Source organism: Hesperophylax consimilis, chromosome 22, assembly GCF_061612785.1.
Source record: "Hesperophylax consimilis isolate HC1 chromosome 22, BYU_Hcon_1.0, whole genome shotgun sequence".
Lineage (NCBI taxonomy): Eukaryota > Metazoa > Arthropoda > Insecta > Trichoptera > Limnephilidae > Hesperophylax > Hesperophylax consimilis.
The window spans coordinates 5,852,924-5,878,680 of record NC_142857.1 but is presented as its reverse complement, the minus strand read 5'-3'; the positions used below and the strand labels follow the sequence as shown (position 1 = coordinate 5,878,680).

Sequence of the window (25,757 nt, the reverse complement as noted above, 5' to 3'; positions counted from 1 at the left end):
CATACCTGATTTTTTCTACGTATATAACAAGTTTCTCGATAACTCCTTGAGTTTTTAAGTTCCAAATAAAAGAAGTAATTTTTGAAGATAATATGTATACATTTGTAATGACGAAACGTTAATTACATGAAATTCCCTCGATAAAAAAAATCGCAAAGTAAGCTCCGAAAATTATTAAAAACACGTTTTGTTCTGTTCATGAAACAATGCTTTAATTAAGGCGATGCCATACGTAGTAATGCAAAATCATGTGTTTTTGGTTTGAAAATTTGGTCGCCTAGAAATGTTTCAGATGCTTTAATTAAATACTGCGAATAGAATACATTTTGACCTTTGATATAATCGAGTATTTTTTATATAAGTCTGTTTATAAGCCCAGAAAAAAATAATGTATAGGCCTATGAAAACTGCGTTAAAGTTTAAAATCTCCTACTTACGAACCCATTTTCGGTTATGATTTTATTGTGTAATGTGGAAAATTAAGTTATTTATAAAATGATCGGAAAAAAATTAAATATTTATGCCTGAACATCCACAAAATAAAATAAAAGGCACTTTTTAGCCATGTTTTTTTCTTGCATAAATCAAAACAGGCGGATGGTGTTAAGCGGGAATTTAAAACTTATCGCCATCTTAGTAAGGGGTGTTATTGATAGCGGCTCAATTTAAAATATTACACGACGTAGTGCATCGCCTTAAATGAAACATTTGTCGAGAGATTTTTGATCTATTTCAAACAAGTCGTGTTTTATTAAATATTATCACCATTTTCGTTTAATTAATTATTATCGATTTTTTTAATATTAGTGCGCTCCCTCTAACATTCGTATTTACATATCTCCATTTCAAACCATTTTTGAATGCTTACTACGGGGCCTTAATTATAAAGGGTTAATTTTTCCCGATTTTTCGACAAAATTATTCATAGGTTTCTCATGTAACCTAACGAATTTGCATGTTGAGTTCATATTTTTCTGCGTGTATCACGATTTTTAACATTTTTTGTCTCTCATTCGAACTATGCCACAAAATATACAAAACAGTCACATTTGACTAGAGAAAATCTATCGTACAATTATTGTGACAGCACTTGGCGCAGTATTACAGCCCGAAAGCGCGCGTGGCGCTATGACACCTGATTGCTGCAAACTGCGCTACACGTTCTAGAATCAACACATGTATTACATACTTTATTAGATTAGATTACTTGTGATGGTGACCGGATGACTCATCAAAATAACAATTCAACGCAGCTTTAAAAGGTCATAAAAGTGATGAAGCAAAACTAGGTTGTATTTTACATAGGTTAGGTTTATAGGTTAGTTTTTTTCATCGCTTTTAAAAGGTGTGTTGATTTGTCATCGTGTTGAGTTTTCGTGGAATCCTTATAAATTATTCAATCTGTTCTTCAATTCTAATTAAATTAATCGCGGAATACAATACAAGTCTATTGGCATAACAAAACTGAATTGAAATAAAGAAAACTAAAAAAATGTTATTATTTGACGTTTTGCTTTTTAGTGGAATCTGGTGACCACCTGTTAATAAAAATGAGTAGGAAAGGCCAACGCTAAAGGGAATTTTTTTAATGTGAAAATCGCACAAGAGCCCCAACTGCTTCCAACCGTACGGAGCCAGTGAGATTATGGCATTCCCAATTGGGTATGTTGTGAGGCTGAAAGTATAGCAGAGAGGAAGGAGATGGGGTAGAGGAAGGTGGGGAAGTACTTGGTTATTCATATCTGGTCATCAAACACAGCTAAAGCCATTTCAAGCAACTTTTCAATTCTGAATTTGTGGTCCTACACCAGGACGATACTGAGAGTATCTTCCACTCTGAAATGTGTCGTAAATATACTGTATATTATTTTAAACGGTATACTTAAAAGAATTCTTTGTTTACTTGTTCATAGATGGCGCTAATTCAATTATTTTATGAAAAAATACTTTTTCCAAGATATGCTTTAAAATATTTTTTACGTGAATACCGCACAAGAGTCTAAACTGCTCAGTGAAACTATGGTATCCCCAACTGGGGGATGTTATGAGGCTGAAGGTAGTAGGGAGGGGAAGGAGATGGGGTAGAGAAAGGTGGGGGAGTGCACCCATCCTCTCCCAAAACTTTATTTGGTTTTACACCCAGCTGGGCTGTTAGAGGGATTATAAGAACAGAATATACCTAGTGAGCTGTCAAATATTAAACACAAAGTTTTTAAAGCACAAAATATCATTAAACGGATAAACCAAATATGAAAAAATAAAATAGAAACAAAAAAATAATTTGGAGGATTCAACAAAGAGCTGGTATAGATTACCCTTACTTTTATAAATGGGGTACGTAAATATATCAATAGTAGGTACCCCCAAACTTTTTGCCTAAATCATGCATCCTATTGGTTAGTTTGTGTGTCTGGTAGTTGGTTGTGAATGTATTGTATTGCAATTAAAAATTAAGGAATTTTTTTAGTAAAAATAACTATCAGTACCTATCCAGTAAAATTATGGGTATTTTTAAACATTAGTTCATTAATTATGACTGTGTGTAAAGTAACTTTTCTGTTCAAGGTTGATCAAAGCAAAACGAACTCTAATCAGAAATTTTGCCTGAACAGACTATGCAATAATTACAATAGCGTATTATCCAAGGTTGATGTTTTCAATTGCGAACTTACCAAATACAAGAGGTCCATAAAAGAATATTTCTCTGATGGTTTGTGAATAATGTTTATGTCTCTATTGTTTATATCTCTATTATGATTTGATTTATATCTACAACCTCGGCTATAAATGTATTGTTTTGTAAATTTTTCGTTTTATATAATCTTTGTTTTGTATAAATTTTTTAATTCATATTCATTTCTCACAAATTTAAATAACTTATTCCATATTATGCTGTCTCAGTTAAAGTCACAAGGGCGAAATCCATAATTGGTTTTATTTTACTATATAATACTTATGTACAAACTGATTAAATGTAAACTGTCGATTTCCCAAAAATGAATAAATAAAATAAATAAATAAGTAATTACTGGCCAGGGGGGTATAACTGCGATCGAAGACTGGACTCAAAATATCGTGACCTCATATGATTGCCTAACTATATCCACCAATGAAAAACTCTGAAAGTCTATTGAATAAACTTTCAGAGTTTTTCATTGGTGTATAGTATAATAAGTAGGCTCCGAATTAGAATTTTCCTGTCTATATATTGGCATATCTATGGTTTTTTAGGACCAATTTGTTTCATACAAAAAGCCCGAAGATATCGATCTAGTGTGTTTATTTATATTACTGGCTTTAGCTGTATTTTTGAAGAACACCTCTAAAGAGCCAGATACCTACTTTCCAAACTTCCTCTTCCCCATTTCATTCCCTTCCCCACTCCCTTCAACCCTACAAAATGCCTTAATTTGGAATGACATTGTCCCACAAATTTTAATATCGTTTTTTTCTCTTTATTACAGCCACATGAGGGCCTGATCCGAGATGCGATCCACGCTCAAAGCCAGCAGAGGCAGGGCCTCAACCTAGGCCCGGGGCCTCCCACTGACACGCAGGACCCCGCTCACTATACACCCACACGAGAACTACAACAACAACCATCCCCACCCATAACAACACATTAACCATCCCCACTCATAACCACACAACTCAAACCATCTCACTCATAACCATATAAGTCAAATCATTCACACTCATAACCACCCACTCAAACCGTCAAATAATCAACATACTCAGAAAAAATAACATAACCTCACTCTAATTCAGTCTAAATCAGACAAAACACGATCTGACTTCCAAATTCCTGCATAAACATAACATAACCTAAAATATTCAATAAGAATCATCAATAAAACCACAAAACTCAAACCATCACAAACAAACAACGTGCCCAGAAAACACAACCTCACACAGTTAGATAACATAACCTTAAATAAACAAACAAATATCAATATAGCCATAAAAGGGGTTAGCATCATCCCAACACTCCCGGCCTTTTTACAATAACATACACAAGACGCCCACAACCAGAACAGACAGACCCACGAGACGTTGACATTGTATCCAGACTGCAACCAGAAAACAAGATGGCGGCCAGCAGGCCGGGGGCTTCTAGGAGTTTGTATTGCATGCAGCTGAAGGCCATGCTGGTTAGGAACGTCAACCTGAAGAAAAGGGACACGAGGAAAACAATTGCGGTGAGTTGGCATAATGACCTTTATAAAAGTCATTGCAGACATAGGGGGTATTTCAACATCATTGGATAACCTATATTAATAAAATAACAGGTTATTTTGACAATCGATAGCTACGCTATATTTGATAATCATTTAGGGTATTTATGGATGTATACAGATTGGCATCATTGGCAAATAATTGTATTTGGGATTATTTTTGTCATATTATCATCTATATAAATATAAATGTTCGTTCGTAAAAGTTCTTAAATCTCCGAAAAATGTTCTCTGATTGCTTTGAAATTTTGATACAATGTTGCATTCGAAAACATGTGTTTATATATATCTATATTATATAGATGTCAACTATTTATTTATTTTAATTTTATTGATACATGATTTAGAGAGTACATGTGGCTTTTTCTGATGTTTCACCCTCCATGCTAGGGATGACCCTGTGTTATGGCGGGTGAATTTTACAATTTGCGGACATAGAATCTATACATTACTATGACAGGTAAAAACAAGCTTTTTTGAAAAACAGCATAATCTGAACGTAAAAGCATCACATGCTATGTTTGTTTTTTTATCTGCACAGATAGACTGAGCCACAGAAACGCGTGGCGGGGTTCAGCTAGTAATTACAATAAATTACTAAATTTTCCATGGAAAATTTTATGTTCTTGAAATTCTTCTTGCTATGTTTAATAAGCAGATCTAGTTTCAGCCAGGAACTTTCAAACCTTCATCTTGGCATCTCCTTCCTATTACTGCTGAACAAATAATACAACATTGAAGAAGAAGATAATACTAACAAATCTAAACGAATAATGCTTGTGGCTTAGGAATTTCAGACAGAAAAAGCTACACTAATTTCATGATGACAGAGCTCAACGTTTAAGAGTTTCAACCACTGCTTTATGCACACAGATGTCTGATTTCCTAGTGCTGGCATAAAACTTACATAAATTTCATAATGCTAGAGCTTCTCGTAGAGTTTTTACTGCTTCATCCACACAGATTTCCGCTTCATAATATTTCAAGATGGCATTTCCTAGTACCGACATATAATTATTACATGTTCTAGCAATAAAAAATGGACATTTAAAAACTCAAGCCATGAAAACCTAAATTAAACAAATGGTACGCCTAAAGATATACTTAACCTTAGCATTTGATACCCAGCGTTTGACTAGATACTGGAATCATGTCTACGAACTGACTTATAAAAGGCAACGAAATGTCAGCCACATTAATCTACTGCTTTGGCGAAAGACTTCGAAATTTATACAATACTTACTCTTTGAATTTACGCAATTTCTTTCTAAGAATAGAACAGTATTTCTACAATACAACTTTACCCCAATCTTTAGTAAAATAATTGCCATTTTTGTTTAATTTATTTTTTTATTCCTAAGTGATGAGAAAACAAAATTGAAACAAGAAATCTTGTATTCTAAGGCCATCATCCCATGGATCGGTAAGGAATCGACAAAAGCCGAGTGCTGTAAGACCCAGGGTCTTTAAACTAACCCAACATATTTTAGAAAAATTGCTAACCTAAAATATGTTAACCATAAACAAATATCTTTGACGATAACCTAACCAGTGTTATAATAGAGAGAGAAAAAGATGGGAAAGATAAAGTTCGGCTAGTGCCTGGCTAGCAGATCTGGTTATCAATTACAGCTGAAGCCTATAACACTGGTTAGGTTATCGTCAAAGATATTTGGTTATGGTTAACATATTTTAGGTTAAGATTTTTTTTAAACTATGTTGGGTTAGTTTACATATTTTATAAATGTACCTACGTGTTAGGTTAGGTTATTTGATATAATGTTGGGTTAAGTTAGGTTAGTTTAAAGAAGTCAATGTTAAATAAGTAAAATTAAAAATATACAGCTGAGGTAAATTTGGTTAGGTTGGTATTTCATTACTCTAACTGTTTATATAGCAAAGACGTTTTTGGTGGTTTAAGACCAAAACCTATTATCGATATTATAACAATCAAGTGCATTACATCTTGTTAAATGTTGCTTCTTCTCTTGAATCTTCAGGAGGTGCTGGTACCGCTGTACTCGCTGGGTGTGCTGATCATCATGAAGATCCTGGTGCCCAATCCCAACTTCCCGGAGATGTCCTCGCCGCGGGGCGACGCTCATCTCTTCCAGCACTTCCTGGTGGACAACTACACGGTAGCGGTTGTACCTAACACCACGGAGACCATTGTAAGATCTTACTTTTACCTGTTTGTAATTTTATTCATACAACAATACAAAGCTTTGAGCTAATATTCTATTTTTATTTATTACAAAATGTAATATACCGTCGTGGGTATTCAAACGGTATCTCTCCGCCCTTTTCTCCTGTCTAAGATGCTCGTGGAAGATGAGTATTTTCCAATAAAATGTGTAGGTTCTTCTGAACAGTGGAACTTTATTGTAGATATAAACAATACGTCTAGCTCGAGGAGCGGGCAGTTTTGATCTGGCGACGCGCAACGCCCGTACTGAAGGCCCCTAGCCGCCTTCGGCAAACTTCGGAGGTTCCGAAGTCTCGCGACTAACAAATAACATACACTCCTTTCAGCGCAACATCACACAAAATAATATAAGATTTCAACTTATAACAGAATAAATCTAAGATTAATTTTTCCTAATTATTCTACTACTCCATAAGGAGAGCTCCAGGAGCTCGTGTTTATGGAAGGAGTAAGTTTATACAAAAAGAAAACCATGTTTGAAAGGTGATGTGTGAACAGTATTCAATGTCTTATTAAAAATCTACAAAAGCGATTCAACATAAACATTAACATAATTCAATCTTTAAATTACAATCATAATTCAATATACATAACTAGCTGACTTGTATTCGGCATTGCTGAGGTTTATCCTTAGGAGATAGACATATACTATCATATACTTTTCTGTAGGCCTGTTTAAGATATACAATTCCGTAGTACATTATTTTGATGTATCTCACAAGGTTTAGCCAGCGTTATCAATGTAAGTGCCCAAAAATATTTTTTTTACAACTTGATTACAAAACTTCGACTATTCTTTACTTTCTATAAATATAATTTTCATTTTTATATATATCTATATAAAAAAATCTCTAAAAGATAGTGAAAACCCTCCCCATCAAAATCTGTTGCGTAGTTTAGAAGAACAAGCGCACAAACAGACAGACACCGATAGTGACTTTATTTTATACTTTTTTTTGTTGTTTGTTTTTGGGGTGTTATGCCGTGTTGCGCTAACTCCTTCTTTAGCCGACGTTTCGGACAGCGTTGCAGTGTCCATCATCAGGGCAGATCCGGTAGATCCGAAGATGTGTATCACATCTTGAGCCGTTTTATTTTTAATGGCTCTTAAAAAAAGAATCTGTTTTGCTGCACCCTGTAGGTCTTCTTCTAAAACGAACTTAATAAAACATGACTATTTAATATCCCAGGAATTTCTGGACGAGGTGAACGCCCAGCTGCAGATAATACCAGAGCTGCTGCCTATAACCTGGAAACTGTTTCCGAGCCAGGAACACCTGCTGGCCGAGTACTGGAGCCGCCCCAACTCCATCCCCATGGCCGTCATCTTCCACACCAACCCCATGCAGCCAAACTCTCCACTAAAGTCAGTACACTACATTATTAGAGATAGATTGATGGGTTTGTAAAATTCACCAATATTAACACTTTAACAGCTGCGCATTTTAATTACTTTAACACTTTGTCAGCCGTTTATGAGCCTCACTCATGACTTTTTTTTCCTAGAAGACAGATATCGAGTTTCGTACTGTTTATATTAAAATTACGAGCTCTTTTCGTGATCCCCGTTATCGCAACCTGTAGCTGAATGCTTAGGCTACACATACATAGGAAATTTATATACGTGTGTTACGCGGGTGCAAAGAAACGAAGCATCGCCCGCACCGCCTCTTCAGTGCGCCAAATTATACTGTGATTAATTTTTTTTTTTTATTTCAATCAGTGTAACTTTTTTGCAGGTTGATTTTTAAATAAAGAAAAAATATGTTTATTTTTTTTTTTAAATATTTGAATCTCAATTTTGTTTTCGATAATGAATGCATGCAAATTTGGAAGCGGAAATGAAACTGCTTCCTAACATTCAATCGAGCTGAAACACAGCAGCTAATTAAGTTGTCGATCCTACCCGATCGGCATCTGGCAAGGTGGGTAGCGCGGTTGACTCAGTACCTGGGAAGGAAGGTACAATGCTTATCCAACCCAATTTTTTTTTTAAAGGTTTAAAATACATTTTTAAATAGATGTATCATGATAAAAAAAAACTTTGTTTTTTAACAAAGTTATTTATTGTAAACCTTACAATGATGCTGGAAAATGCCGGCAAACCATAGAAGGCCAACTTTAAAATGGCCGACAATAGCCCTTAACAAAGAGGAAAAAAAACAGTTCATGAGTGAGGCTCGTGAACGGCTGTTAAAGTGTCAATACATTGCTTATTTAGTTATAATACAGATAAAAAGTATTAATATGCACTAAATAAATGACAAAATTCGTATACCCTTAAAACTTTGCTCATACATTCTTCTTGGCAGTATAAATGAATCCACCCAAAAAAACGATTAAATGCTATTTTATGTTTCTTTACGAAAAACTGTATTATCTTCGCAAATATTTAATAAAGTTGTTAATTCCAGTTCAGGGCTACATAATAAGATAGTTTTACCTACCAATTAAACTTATATTATGTACTTAACCTCATTTAAAACCTAGGAAATCACTGCCTCGTGAGAACTAAAGAGAAAAAATGCCATAGACAAAAGCTATGTGGGTGGTGGTTTGCTTTTGAATGGCATCTGGTGACCACCTGTCAAACACAAGATACTAAAAAAGAGCGGGAAAGGCCAAGGCGAAAGGGAATTTGTGAATACTTCTCTCAATAAAGGTTTTAATGTAAGTTTTATTGGTATGTAAAACTATTTTATCCACTGGACCTTTTTTGGCCACATTTTGGTCAATTTGAAAACGTCCGCGAGCTCACCCTGGCCAAAATGCGGGCAATTTGAAGAGATATTTTAAGACATTTATTGGAATTATTTTATAAGCTCCAGCGCGCTGAAATCCTGGATTAATCATAAAACTAACTTGGTAGTTTCTAACTCTAACAGAAGATATCTCGCATTTCTTCCGACTTATTTATTATTGACATATGAACCGTTTCATGAATCGTTTATGTTTTCATTCAGCACGAATGAAAACATAGTAAACAATACCTCCTGATAACGATACCGTAAACAAGAGGTATCAGTAAACGAAACCTCTTGATAACGATACCGTAAAGATGCATTTTTCAAAAATTCCCCCTAGAGAGGTGTTCCAGCACTTTTTTTGGACGGACTCTGCAGATCTTCATTTATACTGCCAAGAAGAATATTTGACCAAAGTTTCATAAGTGCAAGAATGTCGTTTATCAAACCTTGTTTTACCTGTACTCATAGTACCATTGCTAAACATCTACATACTGTCAGTTAGCACAGTTAGAAAATAACTACAACCTTAAAAATACTGAAATTTAAAGACAAAGACCTTTAAAAATGGCGAAAATTGGTAGGTATATTAAGTGTATTAACGGTGTTCATTCAAAAGATAATTCTGATTGTCTCTCTAATTATTGTTCAAAAATATACTTGACAATATTTGTGTTTGATACTCTTGGATCCTGGGGTAAGTATTTAATACATTCTTTCAGCTTCACAAATCCTACAATAATTATTTTATGTCTCGTGATTTATCACAAGTCTGTACTAGTAACAGTAAAAATGTGTAACAGGGTCATATGGAATTAATGTCAGATGATAGGCTGTCAGTGTATATGTTTTAGTGAATCTTAATGGATCATTATATTATGGAACATTTGCAGACAGGGATATCTGCCAATGGATCCCATGTGCAACAGCCACGTAGATCAGGTTAAATATGTCGGTGATAAGTTTTGCTTCAGCATTGAAAACTGATTGCAGATCTAAACAACTTAAATGCATAAAGTAAGAGATTGCTAATTAATGGTATGTAAATAACTTTGCTGTTTATTGAATAAGTTGACCTAACTAGCAGTGAGGTTAAGTTGCGGAAGTGCATGAGGAATGATTCCTCAACCTGGCGACCAGAAAACTGACCATGTATACGGGCGTTACATTTCACGATTGTAGTAACTAAATGTAACAATCTTATTTAATTTCTAGATACACGATACGTACAAACCCGTCGGTGAGCGTGACGCCATCGACGAGGTCGCTGTTCTCGTCTCCGGCCATGTGCCGCGAGTCGCCGACGTACTGGAGCAGCGGCGTGTTCCCCATCCAGGCGGGCGAGGCGTGCCCTGTCAACCAGTACTTCTTCTCTGGCTTCATTGCGCTGCAGGCGCTCATTGACTGCACCAAGATACGGGTAATACAACGTTTATTTTTTTTTTTAAATCTTTGCGAAACAGGCCGTCCATTTGATAGATTCCGCTGTCTTAACAAACAGATTACAATCTTTACAGCACAGGCGTCAAATAGGAATGCCGTCTTTGTTCTTCAGGTATTTCAATGGAAGAAGATCTGAGGAACTAGCGTCATTGATCCCTTTGGTACCAGTGCATAGTTTAGGAAATACGTTAAACGCATTCCCAACGTTTGCACATGGTTGACATTTGTCACATGAAGACGGGTAGTTTCTTCGACTCATTCTTGAGTTCAACAACTCGACTGTGGAACAATTTGCTAGCATCTTTGTTAGACCCATTGTTGGGGACGGAAAGCACCGTCGCAACGCGGAATAATAGGATTGGAAAGGTTCGAAATGCCGACTTACCTTTTTCTATTCTTCCACGGTTTTCAATCCTTCTTTGCGCTGGTTCACAACAAATCACAAATTTCACAATGCGCGAGCTCACGATGGCTTTGATTTTCGACACGGTCGATAAAGGGGGCTCCGTAATCAAACGATGTTGACAGGACGAATATTTTAACTCAACTAAAGTTCACTAAGTCGGCGGCATAGGAGAGGAGAGGAGTTGGGTCGATAGGCAACAATAATTTTACAAAGGATAGAAAGGTAGGTAGCACGATGCTAGGTGCCAACACCCATATTCACTCTTTCCTCTCCTCAAAAAGACCAACCACACAGCATCTCCCAAAGATGATATAAGGTCCTGAGTGAATTTTTTTTTCCTCGTGCCTCCTGTGTGGAGTTACGCAAAAATTAATTTTAAAAATTGCAATCATTTCTATGAATATGCTGTGAATGGTGATTTAATATTAAATGTATTTAAAGACATCTGGAAGATTTGGTTCCACCGCAACTCTGGACAGTGGTAATTCAACACACTTTTGAAAATTGCTATAAAGTCATTAAAAGTGATGGAAAAATTACCTAAAAGCTTAACCTAATGTAACCTATTTAACCTAGTTTTTTATTCACCACTCTTTATGACTTTATATCGTTTTTCAAAGGTTTATAGAAATGTGTTGAATTGCCATTGTCCTGAGTTCTAATTTATTGACTGTCATCACATTAAGGATACAGGAGGGTTATTTATTTATGAAAATAAACCATTTAACCGGGCATTCAAAAAAATTAACAAAACCTCTTTGCATCCAATCCTAAGAAACACTTCCTTGCAAATAGAGTAGCGCATCGGCGGAATGTTGCCTGCTCATTAAATAATAATAATACTTTTCCCAGCTTGACAGTGGTCACGAAGATCTACCGGTTCCCTCAATCTACCTGGAGATGTTCCCTAAAGCAGCCTACACGGGAAACTGGATCGTTGCATTCCGCATTGTCATCCCTATCTATATGGTCATGACGCTGTCGCAGTTCATCACCTACCTCCTCATGCTCATCGTGGGCGAGAAGGAGTCCAAGATCAAAGAAGGGATGCGTATTATGGGCCTGATTGATTCGGTCTATTGGTGAGCTATTTTAAATGACATTGCAAAACATATAAGACACGTTGTAGAGATCTCAAAGTGGCAAGCAAAAGATACGGTAATTAAATTACTTTTGATTTAGTTACCAAACTGAACTTGTCTTGTGAAGTTGTGTGCTATCTCTAACCAAATTGCGTAAATGGGTGCAAAAAATGCCCTTGTGTGTGTGGTTTTTTTTTTAAATTGATACCACACAAGAGTTCCAATTGCTCCCAACCGTCTGGAGCCAGTGAGGCTATCGCATCCCAAATTGGAGTATATTGTGAGGGTGAAGGTAGCCGGGGGGGGAAGGAGATGGGGAAGAAGAAGGTTGGGAAGTGCCTGGTTATTCTGGCTGGTCACCAAATACAGTTAAATCATTTTCAAGTAACGTTGCAATTTTGAAAGGTGGTCTTATACCAAGATACTGAGAGTATCTTCCACTCTGGAACATGCCGCAAATATACTATATATATTTGAACCTGCGACATCCAGCTTGCTAGTCGAGAGCTTTAACCCTTGTGAAAGGTTGTGATGAAGAAGTGTTATCATTACAAGGCAACACTAGTAAAAGTCAAGTTATAATGTTTCATTCGAAGATACACGCAAATTACTTATTATTATAAAACAATATATTTATTTCAATTGTTTCCCAAAGATGTTCAGCACCGTTAGAAAAAGTAGGATAGCCAACGTAACGGCACATAAAAGAAGGACAACTTACTGGCAGTAGGTTGTCATAAGCATATCTTGTCATCTCAATCACACGCGTTACTTAGAATGTAGTATTCGCTGCAACTTTTAAGTACATAAACGCTACCCGGTCCTTTATCTTCTTTGTTCATGCACACATGTTCTCTGAATGTCTATCTTTGCCATACATGAACAAATGTTTAAAAAGAATTACGCATTATTATTATATACAAGCTCTTGCTGGGACTGGTGTAGTTTTATCTTGTGGTTTTATTTATACCTATGTGAATTGTTATGTTTTCAGGGCTTCTTGGTTCATACTTTACTCTGGTTTCGTGTTGGTGCTATCAATTGTCTGTACAGTGCTATTATTCTCATTAAAGGTAAGTTCATTATATTTCAATAATAATTCAACTTATCCTTGAACGCTTGACCAATATTAACTGTTGTTCTTGTCATTGCAGGTGCTTCAACACTCATCCTATATACTAGTATTCCTCTTGATATTGCTATTTGGTTTTACAATCATCATGATTGCGTTCTTGATGACTCCATTCTTCGACAAATCCAGGGTAAATAAAACTGAATAATATATTCAACTATTAAAATATTTCCAGATATTATAAGTTTTGAGTGTCAGACACAGGTTACCAAAAATGAACAAAGGTCGACGCACCAAACGAAATTTTAAGAATGTTCAATAAAGGTTTTAAATGAGGTTAGGTTGATAATATATGTTTTATTGGTAGGTAAAACTATCTTGTTAATGTCAGGTTTTTGTTACAGACTGCTGGTATTCTGGGAAATTTTGCAGTAAATATAATGAGCATGCTGTACTTCATACAAGTGTTTGTTTCCAATGCAGACTCAGTGGCCTTTTGGTTTGTTTCACTTATAAGTTCAAGTGGATTTGCACTCGCCATGGATAAGGTAAATATATACATTTCATCCCCTTAATCTTTCACGCATTTAATTATCAGGCCCTGAGCAAAATAATTTCCCTTACGGCCTAAGTCGTCTTTGAGGATACTTTGTGGAGGGTATTTTTAAGTAAAGGAAGACGAAGAACTTTTGTGAAGGAAAACGGTATGAATGTCAGTGTGTTCAGGAGGGATATACGAATGCATCCCTCCCACAAAAGTGCGAGGCATTGGGTCGATAGACTCCTGTTGGAGAGGTCGAAGGTTCTCCTTCAACCTGCCACGCTAAGGCCTGCCACGCTGCTGGTGAGCAGAAGCATCCACTACCAAGACCTGGATACACCTTATCCATGAAGCCGAACACCCCTACTTGGTCACTAAAGGTAGCCGACCACTTGTGGTGACCTATGGCTGGTTTCCAGTAAACTTAATTCGATCTCACAATATTTCACTAAAATGGGGACATCGTAGTTCCTCATAGATCCACCAACAATGACAGTCTAGATGGCCGCCATTCAAACAAAATTGGGGATCTGGTTAGGAGGCACGGAATGAAAGACGGTCGTGAAGGTCACAGTGTTTTATTGAGTCAGGTAGCCGTGATGAGATGACTTAGGACTGGTGTTGAATTCTCCGGATGTAGGCGATGATGATGCTGCTGGCGACCGGACTCGTTGACGGTCAGGCACTGGCGAAGTACGTGGGTCTTCAGGTACTCCAGTGCTGACGAGAAAGTCGAAGGTGCGGTGGACCTTGTAGGCGGTTGAGCGGGAGGTGCACAGACCAGGGAGGATGCTGCATGGTCTAGGTGCGTGGATGTAGCGCTGGTCAGATGGGCTGGAACCAGGGCGCTGAGATCCGATATAGTGCTGGCCATGGACGGTGGCCGGGGCCAAGGCTCTATGATAATATCCCGATGGAGTCCATGGTTGATCCATGCGGAGCCGGGAATATTGTTCTTCGCGCGATGAAGGTGCGCGGCTTATCTTACCTTGTTAACTGACGGCTGATTGATGACTGACTGACTGCTCGCTGCGTCGGGCTTATTTATACAGAACGGCCGACGGCAACAGTAGGTAGGCGAGATCGCAAGTAAAACGGAGACACTCGCTCAGTCTGGGTCCTACTGGAACTTTCGTTGGCGCTGCTATTACGCATAGGCGATAGGCTAGAACCTTCTAGTGAGTTGGCGTAATGTGCCAGACCAACTCGCAACGTATTGTCGTTGGTAGCTCTCGGTAGTCACTCGCAAGTAGATAGGTAGGTTGTGTTGTTTACTTTTGTCAAGACAATCTAGATTGATCTCTCGCCACAAAAATATATTTTTAAATGTTTATTGTATTGTTTTGCTCTAGTCAGAGCAGTCAAATATGAAATTTTCTTAAAATAACAACAACACATTCAACTGTCACTAGTATAGTGCATTTAATTTTACATATTTGGGACGATTATTCATTGTCTCATTTTAAATGTAACTCCAAAGATAATATTACAGTACAAAAACTAATTTTGAGAATTATATTTAAATGCCAATTTATCCACCCCTCAATCAAACTATTTGCTAGCTAAATTAGAGTCTTAGATGTTCGCAAGTTATTTACTAAGACAAGCTTGTGATACATACGGAAAAAATAACCTGCTTGTTGTCTCCACAACATCAAGCACACACCCGCTTTTCATCAAACCTGGGATGCGTGCTCCCTAAAACTAGAACCACATTTGCTCAACAACAATTCTGGTTCATCGCTCCTAAAATATACAATGTTTTAAACACCGATATAAAGTCAATTAATTCTATATCCCTTTTTACTATCCGTGGACAACATTGGTTATTTGAAAGGGGACGAGCCTTTTTTAAAGAATACATGAGTTCCTAACACTGTTTGAAAAAAAAAAAGTTTTAAGTATGTTTTTTTTTATTTCTTATATGGTTTCTACAATAATATGCATTTTTTAAATTTTTGTTTTACCATAACAATTTCCTTTTCCGTTATGTTTTATTATTGTTATTCTCACATAAATCATGTACGACTTCCATATTCCGTGCATGAGCCTAGTATGATAGTTGAGAAAATCACCAAAATTGAAATATTTTAAAATAAATAAATTAAAAAAATAAATCTCGTATTGCCCTTCTGTTCCGACTCTGGCCTTGGCATTTGGTTTACTTGATCGTGTCATGTTTTCTCAGGGAGTACCCAGTTTCTTCTGTCAGTATGGGTTAAATAAAAAAATTAAAAACTAACCTTAAAATTAGTAAGAACGGCCGCCAAGTGAAAAATTAATTTTATTTTTGATGAAATAACTAGCAAAAGGCATTATTTTACATTTCTGAGGACTGGAGTAGTTGTTTCTTGTAGTTATTTAAAATAATTTGTGGGTACAGTTTATTCTGTGTATATTTACCTCATTGTGTAAATTGTGGAGTTCAATCAAACAACTTCATACAAATATTTTAAGCAACATGTAAAAAAAAATATTTAATTTTCTTGCCCTACTTCTCTAGGCCTTGGTGTTGGACATGGCCGGAGAGGGAGTAACTTGGGACAACCTCTGGAATGGACCAGGAATCCCTTATGGAGGCTCTCTCATCATGATGGCTTTCGACATTGTGTTGTACGGACTGCTTGCTTATTACCTGGACGCAGTTATTCCAAGTAAATACCTTTCATCTATGATTAATTTTGGACATTACAAATATAATCAATCATAAAAAGCCCTGGACAGAGCATTGGTGCGATTTTGTATGAATGGCACTGAAGCCAAATCTAGGGTGATGGGAAATTGCCTGGCAGCCATCTTGTATGACTTTCGAAATGATTTGTATGCAAAGTGTTGTATAATGAACTATTATTATTTTATTTTTGCATTGTAAATACAGTTATAACAGCTTATGATTTCTTGGGTGTTTAATGAGACAAGGAATGGAAAATATCATTAAAATAGTAGGTTTTGGCATTTTTCATACATCTTCCCCATCACCTCGCGGCTTCAAATTGTTCTCGAATAGCTCCGTTCAAGACTTTTTAGGTTTTTGTGGATAATGGAAGAAAGGGAAATGGACCGTGAATTATCAGTAGAAATTAGAAATGAAACTGTATGCATGTAACTCTTGCTAAAATTGTTAACCAATACAACTGCAAATCACATTTAAGCACAGTGTCACCCCGCCTTTTTTCTACCTACATGCCAAATGCATAACCATGTCACATCTCACTTTGTTTCTATTATCTATGGGACATACCAATATACTTTAATTTTAATAGATCTATTATAAATATCGTAATTTTTATTGTGTAAGGCCTATCGTCCATTGAAGCGCCATTGCATAGAAGCGTATGTGACATTTTACGCTTGCTTAACTCCTGCTTTTTACTTCTATAAAAAGAAAGGATCTCTGTCGACCTAGCGGCAATGTTTCTCTCACATAGCTGTGTGCAAACTCCGTCCGGCATGTCAGACCCCTGATCGTATGCTGTATGCATAAAAATAATGGCAGTAACTGCTGCTAAATTTGTTCAGATCGTTAAAAGGTATTCGTCTCCGTATAACAATAATCTCGCAGATTATGCAAGGAAGAATATCCGTATTATTTTATACATTCCATAAAATGAATGATATACATCTTCATCTTCTGCTAATTTTCTTGAGGCTACAAATCTACAATCATATTTATTTCTTTGTACGGATGTATCTAATACGATCGTTGTCTTCGTCGTCGTCAGATGTAATAATAAGCCAAATGATCATGATCGTTAAATGATTTTATCGCAAATGAGGCAAAATGTGCGCTTCGTGGTTAAGCCTTTATATGCCTGGCTGCACAAGTAGCACGATACATTTTGAAGCATCTGTTTCTGTCAAAGTTTCTGTATTTTGTTTATTTTTAATAATTTTCCTTTTCAGGTGAGCATGGAATCAAAAGCCGGCCATGGTTTTGTCTGCTGCCATCATTTTGGTTTGGGTCAAAACACAAATCTCATCCGTGTGGAACTTTTCACGTCAACTCCAACGGGGAGAGCAACAACCAATTCAACAAAGACATTGAACCAGTTCCAAGGTAATCCTTATTTATTACGGTCCTGAAACTCTCAAACACACTGAATACATGGTAAAGAGATCATTTACTGGTTCTCTCCAGACATCAAACTGCTGTTTTTGTGGGTAGTTACAGCTATTCCTCAACAAAACTTTGAAATGAAATACTCCCGTCTATTTGAATATCGACATTATTGCAGTGCTTCAAGAAGCTCTCTTGTAAATGGTTGCTGACTGCACAGTATACTTGTGATTTTCTGATTATGCCAAATTAATTTGAATTTGAATTTTACTAAAATAATTTTATATAAAACGATTCTGCACCATGATTACAAATTTGAGGTACTTGTAAGTATAAAAGGTTACAGAGGCAGTTATGACGTGCGTTAAAAGATAGATTACTGTCTGTAACCTTAAAAATGTCAATGGTCAATGCAGAATCGGTAAGCAGTTGAGTCGCTCTGTTGATTGGCGAGTTCTGATAGGCAGAAGTCCTATCTTTCGGAGTGTAAAAAAGTGCATGGGATCTCCCACGAGTATACTCAATATAAATTGATAATTTCCTGAGATTAGTGTTGTTGAGTGTTTTTGTAGTAATTTTGAAAATGTTTGCTCAAAAATATTCCAAGGTGTTAAAATTGAGCTTTTATGTTTAAGACTAGGATGGAAACAGTAGTGGATAGTGCTCATATTCTCTCATATATAGGTAACGCATAACTTTTGTACTTTTTCTATTTCTAGGATATGATTTTGTTCAGAAGAGGCCCAAATAAGGGAGCTATATTCAGAATACTGCGAACAAGGGCTTTATATGTTCTCCGTATTGCGATTTCATTAATAAATGATCTTTTAAATATATGTCTTATGAATAATTTAACTGTTTATTTCACAGAGAATTACGTGACAAGGAGGCCATCCGCATCGTGTCGCTGCACAAGAGCTACCGCAACTGCCGCAAGGCCGAGGTGAAAGCTATCGACGGCATTGACCTCAGCATCTACGAGGGCCAGATCACGGCCGTGCTGGGACACAACGGGGCCGGCAAGTCCACCCTCTTCAACATCCTCACTGGACTCACGGCTCCCTCATCGGGCACTGCTTATGTCTTCGGATTGGACGTTAGGTAAGCTATGTTAAATCAAAAGTCAATTTTTTCTATGACAATACCTAGTAACCTAAGACTTCCAGCAACGAACAAAAAAACATTGGCAAAAGCTCTTAAAAGCTATTTCCTCAGCAGTTTTATTAGGGTGATCGATTCTCCCCAGTGTCTTGAATACTGGTGTCCACGGATTTCTGTACAGCGCAGTTCCGTTGGGAGTGGAGGACGCTAACTCATCAGGACAATTGGAGTGGGGATCACGGTTCTCAGCAATGAGAGAAAGACTCAACAAGATTTTTTTTCAATTATATTCATTATTTGTGAGAAAGACTGAGAAATTAAAACGGATCAATGAACAGTATATCTTTTTCTGAATGAAGTTGTCGGTGCTACACGGGCTTTATTCTTGGTGTTTGCTTGAGGGGGTGGGAATGGGGGGATGCGATTTTTGAAATTTCACTGAATCTATTTATAGATTTGTGTAAAACAAATCCACCCACAGATACCCTTCTTTATATTGCTATAACGTTACATCACTTGAATGTGTACATTGTTAACTATCCCGCAGCCAAGTGGGGGAGTAGGTAGTACCCAAAATTACTATCCTCCTTATATAAGCTTAAATACTTTACATATTATTCCAGTATTTTACGTATTCCTGTGCAAATACATAAGTTACCATTAGTAATTGACTGAATAATTGGGATTTCTATAGTTTAAAAGCCCTTAAGACAGAAAAATGCATGGGGTCTTTGGAAGACCCACTTGGTTACAGACGTTTTGTTTGGCATCTTGGCCTGTCAAGAGTTAACCTCGATACAGGCTCTGTCCTAGTAACGTCAATTATTTATTTAGTGAGTTTAAAAAAACTCATTTGGAAAGACAACATTAATAAAATAAAATAAACTTATTTTTACATAAGAAAAACGAATTTAAAAGGGTGTTCGATGAACAGTGTACATACATTCTAAAACAGACTAGATAGACTTAACACAGGTAAATGGAAAATATTTAGTAAATACATTAATAGAAATAAACACAAAAGTTATTTTGGAGTTACAAAGAAAGAATTCATAAAACTGCAGTGGAAATAACTTTTTAAAAGCTTTTGCAAATGTTTTTTTGTTTGTTGCTGGAAGTTTTAGGTTACTAGGTAATGTGTTGTATTGCTTATATGTGATGTATTGTAAGTAGTTAATTCCAAATTTAGTCGTGTGAGTAGATGGCGATAAGTGTATTTGATTTTATGCTGGTGTATGTCGGAATAAAATATTGGTTTAGTGTTGGTGTGTGAGGAATATTGAATTATTTGTACAAGGCAGTTGTGTTGTTATATTTTGGTAGAATAGTAAAAGGAAGTATTTGTGTCTGTGAGTATATATCTTTGACATGTGTATCCCATGGTAGATGATATATATTCTTTACAGCTCTATTTTGAATGACTTGTATTTCAGATATTTGCCTGCTCATTAAATAATTATTTAAATATAAAAAATCTAAAAGAAAACGTCTAAGAATTTTATGAGTTTATTGTAGGTAGAAAGAAATTTATTAATTCAGTCTGGAACAGGTCAGTAAAAGAAAACAGAAATACAAATGCGAGCAAACTTATTTCTTACGTAGACCATTTAATGAAAAATAACCAGTCAGGGTATCGATTCATTTCTGTGCTGCCATCATCTACTACTGTGAATAGGTTGGTAACAGTGGTAGCTAGCTCTAAGGGGCATTGGAGCAACGCACTCCCAAAATTTCAGTTAATCTAAAAATAATAATTATCAACCGATAATAATATAAGAGAAAGGGGTGACTTGATCGAGACTTTCAAAATTTTATCTGGACATTACAGTTGCCCTAGCATCCAAGAAATCTTCACTACTAATAAAAATATAAATCTCCGTGGACACTCAAAAAAAATTACCAAAACGCCTTTTGCATCTAATCCTAGAAAACACTTCCTTGCAAATAGAGTAGTGGATGCTTGGAACAAACTCCCACAACATGTCATCGATGCAACAAATATAAATCAATTCAAAGCTCTATTGGATTTACATTTGGAGAGAAGAAAGGACTTAGTTCAAACTTAAAACAACTCAATTACTGTCAAACTTGCTGTGAAATCAGATATGAGCGCATCAGCAGAATGCTGCCTGCTCATTACATATTAATAATAATATCATCGAAAATCTATAAAACTATAAACGTATTAAGTTAAATTCAACAGGCTCGAATTTTCGTTCTTTGTATCACGTGGTGCAAGCGAATTCGATATCGCTCATCGGAAAACATCAACCGGGAAAATCAGTTATCTATACGCGCAGAGCGTTGATGTCGACCATAGTATTGAAATAACACCGAAAAATGAACGGCGCTCGCCAATGCCTCGTAAACTCTTCGGTGAGATGGCGTCACTTTAGTTTACAATTCGCATACCGATCATTCCAATAGGTTGGTACGAGCTTCAAATTTGTTAATTGCTAGTATCTTTCACCTCTGACCTGGCGAAGGGCAAGATTGGCAATATTTTTTAGGGCACTATTCATTTTAGTGAATACAAACCGCCACTGGTTGTTAATTGACTTTATCACTGTTCAATGCATTCATATGTATTATTCCAGAGACCCCCAAGACATGCAAGAGATTAGAAGAATGACAGGAGTCTGTCCGCAGCATGATATTCTATTTGACTTACTCACTGTAAAACAGCACTTGATGTTTTTTGGGGCCATAAAGGTAAGTCACAAGTTATTTTCATAATTTCCCTTCTACATTCTTCATGAATTTAATTTTCTTTCAATAAATATTATTGTAGGAGTCAGACTGTGGATCTGACTCCGTACAATGCTGAAGAATGTATAAAAATGACAACACATCGATCATGTAGATTATTTTTACTGACTGAATAAAATCAACTGTTGAACTACTGAATTACGCTAGTTAAAATTACGCCTTAAGTAGAAAAACTGATAACTCCACTATTGTGTCACACTAAATCTATCGCCCTCTGTTAAACTCGAGCGCTTCGTCAGCGGTATTGGGAAATTCCTCCATTCTGATGACAGGCAGCCTCCGGTGGTCACCCAGTGAATTCTATAAATCAGCATATTGATGAGCATTGACTTCTTGAGTTCGATGAATTTGGTACGGCCCCTCATACCACATGCCCATGCTCATTTATTGACCTCCTCATTCTTTCTTAATAATAATATGTATTTTCAGGGCATTCCACAATGGAGGTTAGAGAAAGAGGTCCAACGGGCAATGCAAGAAGTGTCCTTGGCAGAAAATGCCCACAAGTTTGCTAAACATCTCTCAGGTGGACAGAAACGAAAACTCAGTGTTGCCATTGCTATTATTGGTGACCCAAAGGTAAGAACTTTGATGTCTCATACAGTAATTAGTAATTTTTGTAACAATGTGACATTTACACAGGGCTGGACCTGAGCTACAGGGATAACTATCTCTAAAGTGAATAAAGACGAACACTCCCGGGTTACGTATAACTTGACAAAGTTTGAAAATCTCCTACTACCACCACAGTAAGAGGAACAGGAAATGTTTCTTGTATCGTGGTTTTAGGACTTAGCCAGCCGAGGAATTGAACTTACGATGCAAATTCAACCACTGACCTGTCAATTTAGTTTGTCAGTTTATCAATTAACCCGACTTAAAAAATGTATATTATTCTTAATTCCAGATAATAATATTGGACGAGCCCACGGCGGGGGTGGACCCGATATCCCGTCGTCACATGTGGCGCATCCTGCAGCGCCTGCGCGCCGGCAAGGTGCTGCTGCTTACCACACACTTCATGGACGAGGCGGACATCCTGGGCGATCGCAAGGCCGTCATCTCTAAGGGGAAATTGCGCTGTGCCGGCACCTCGCTGTTCCTCAAGAATAAGTTCGGAATTGGCTACCATCTGACGCTTGTCTTGGACGGTACGTTATAATTATTTATTTATTTATTCATTTTCGGGAAATCCACAGTTTACATTTAATCAGTTTGTACATAAGTATTAGATAGTAAAATAAAACCAATTGTGGATTTCCTCCTTGTGACTTTACCTCTACTGAGACAGCATAATGTGGAATAAGTAAATTAAATTTGTGAGAAAGGAATATGAATTAAAAAATTTATACAAAACAAAAGATTATATAAAACGAAAAATTTACAAAACAATACATTTGTAGCCATGGAGAGAGGTTGTAGATATAAATCAAATCATAATAGAGATATAAACATCAGAGAAATATTCTTTTATGGACCTCTTGTATTTTGTAAGTTGGCAACTGAAAATATCAACCTTGGATAATACGTTATTGTAATTATTGCATAGTCTGTTCAGGCAGGAATTCTGCTTTATTAGTGACACTTCAACTAAAAATTAATAATATGTTCCCGGTAACATATTGTTTCTATCTTCATCATACACGGTGTTGGGAAATTAGTGGGACATGTGAAAAACTGGGGAATTTGCATCATTTACGTTTATATTTTCCAGGAGTTTGTCGCGAGCACCAGATCACGCGCCTCGTGACGAGCCGTGTGGCGCGTGCGGAGAAGGCGCGCCGCCACGGCCGGGAGCTGTCCTACATCTTGCCACACAATGCCGTACATCAATTCGCATCCCTATTTAACGCCATCGAGGAGGAGATCAACACCAAGTCCAGTAGACTGGGTTAGTCCATTTGTACAATTGAAAATAATTAAGCTATAATATGTCATAAGATTTACAGTATAAGAACTTTTCTCTTGGCATAACTTGTTCTGAAAGGTATCAGTTCTCGCCGTGTGTATTGGAACTCTAGCCATGTACATTCTGGAGTATTTCTGCAGCCCTGAACATAAATATCTTTAACACATTTGACATTATTATTGACAGTATAATCTGTTTTAGAGGAGATGATGACACAACGTCTACTGACGTCGTTTTAGAGGTGATGTGACATGACACAACATACATATTTGTCTTTTATCAGGGATGCGATATGACACGTCTCTTTTGTGTCACAATGTGAACACTCCTATACAGTAGAACCCCGTTAATTCGAACCCCGATAATTCGAAAAAACGCGTAATTCGAAATTTTCGCAAAAAAAATTTCCGCTGAAAAATTTTTTCATACAAAATTTTTTTTAATTCGAAATTCGTTAATTCGTAATTCGAAATTTATTTATGTCCGCGCACGAAAATTTGTTATATCGTATTTCATCACCGCGACGGAAATCGGACGCGAAATTTCAATTTACGCGGAAATATATCGTAGTTTTACTAACTTTACTTCGAATATCCGAGTTGAAAAAATACGGTGCGACGGAAATCGGCCGAAAAATTTCGATCCATGCCGAAATATGACATATTTTTACGAATTTACTTCAAATATCTGAACTTAAAAGGCCGGCCGCGACGAAAAACTGCCGACAAAATTCGATTTACGCGGAAATATATCATATTTTTACGAATATCTGAATTTGAGGAGCCGGCCGCGACGGAATACGGCCGCGAATTCTCGTTTTATGTGGAAATATATTGTATTTTTACGAATTCAAATTCAGATATTTGAAATAAAGGGCCGGCAGCAACAGAAAATTACCGCGAAATCTCGATTTACGCGGAAATATATCGTATTTTTACGAATATCTCAATTTAAAGGGTAGGCCGCGACCGAAATCGGCAGCGAAATTTCGATTTACGCGTAAATATATAGCATTTTTAGGAATTTATTTCGAATATCTGAATTTGAAGAGCCGGCCGCGACGGAATACGGCCGCGAATCCTCGTTTTACGCGGAAATATATCGTATTTTTACGAATTCAAATTCAGATATTTGAAATAAAGGGCCGGCAGCGATGGAAAATTACCGCGAAATCTCGATTTACGCGGAAATATATCGTATTTTTACGAATATCTCAATTTAAAGGGTAGGCCGCGACCAAAATCGGCAGCAAAATCTCGATTTACGCGTAAATATATAGCATTTTTACGAATTTATTGCGAATATCTGAATTTAAAGGGCCGGCCGCTACGATAATCGACCGCGAAAATAAAGAAATAATTGGTATTAATACGAATTTACAACTAAAATACCACCCGGATTTGAAGAGGCGGCCGAGAAAATCGATTTTCGGCGTATTTTTTTTTTTTTTTTTTTCATAAAATTTTGAATTACGTGGGAATTCGTTAATTCGAAATTTGATTTTTGATGTCCGCTGGATTTCGAGTTAACGAGGTTCTACTATACTTGAAAGTGTCATTCCCAATGATGATTATTTTTATTTACTGATTTTCATTGACTACAAAACACGTGTCCTGTGACGAAAGACTTGTGGTAGCACGTGTTGTGTCACAAACTTCTGTTCTCCGGTAACTGACTAAATAATCATCACTTGTGCAGATAGGACGGATTGCCAAATTACTTGGTCTTGACGCACACTGCTTATCTCATTCACATTCATACATACTCTTCAACTCAAGTATCTGTTCTCTGGATTATGCCATTTCTTCCTCAGGCTTCTTCTACCATTCATATTCCCGTTACATATTGAATGTGTTAAAATTAAAATTATGTGGGTTGCGATGCATATTGCTGGTGTAATGAAATCTTTTGTGTTTGCCCAGGTATCTGCAGCTATGGAGTGTCCATGACCACACTAGAGGAGGTGTTTCTGCACCTGGAAGGCGAGGGAGAAGAATCGGGTGGGCCGGTGGACGGGCTGTCACGCAAACTGGTACGAGCACGCGCCCTCTCACGCTCCCTGTCGCTGCAGAGCAAGAGCCCCAGCTACCAGGAACTCCACGACAACAGGTGGGTGACAGTGTGTATATGTGTGTATGTTACACGTAACAGAGGCGAGGAGACAGGCGAACCGATGGACGGACTGTCATTTA

At 36.9% G+C, this 25,757-nt stretch overlaps 1 protein-coding gene across 2 annotated transcripts in view; it reads left to right on the top strand.

Moving 5' to 3' along the window:
- LOC149412748 (cholesterol transporter ABCA5-like) overlaps positions 1-25,757 on the top strand; it is a 175,568-nt gene that overhangs the window by 123,242 nt on the left and 26,569 nt on the right. For both annotated transcript variants that reach the window (XM_089645563.1, XM_089645562.1), the window contains exons 2-17: positions 3,465-4,199; positions 6,236-6,406; positions 7,632-7,807; positions 10,401-10,605; positions 11,887-12,116; positions 13,111-13,189; positions 13,271-13,378; positions 13,593-13,736; positions 16,233-16,383; positions 17,633-17,786; positions 18,657-18,887; positions 21,485-21,599; positions 22,086-22,235; positions 22,564-22,807; positions 23,371-23,547; positions 25,488-25,674. In XM_089645563.1, the coding sequence (XP_089501689.1) occupies positions 4,089-4,199; positions 6,236-6,406; positions 7,632-7,807; positions 10,401-10,605; positions 11,887-12,116; positions 13,111-13,189; positions 13,271-13,378; positions 13,593-13,736; positions 16,233-16,383; positions 17,633-17,786; positions 18,657-18,887; positions 21,485-21,599; positions 22,086-22,235; positions 22,564-22,807; positions 23,371-23,547; positions 25,488-25,674 (2,633 nt within the window). In that variant the 5' untranslated portion in view covers positions 3,465-4,088. The remainder of the gene's footprint in view (positions 1-3,464; positions 4,200-6,235; positions 6,407-7,631; positions 7,808-10,400; positions 10,606-11,886; positions 12,117-13,110; positions 13,190-13,270; positions 13,379-13,592; positions 13,737-16,232; positions 16,384-17,632; positions 17,787-18,656; positions 18,888-21,484; positions 21,600-22,085; positions 22,236-22,563; positions 22,808-23,370; positions 23,548-25,487; positions 25,675-25,757) is intronic.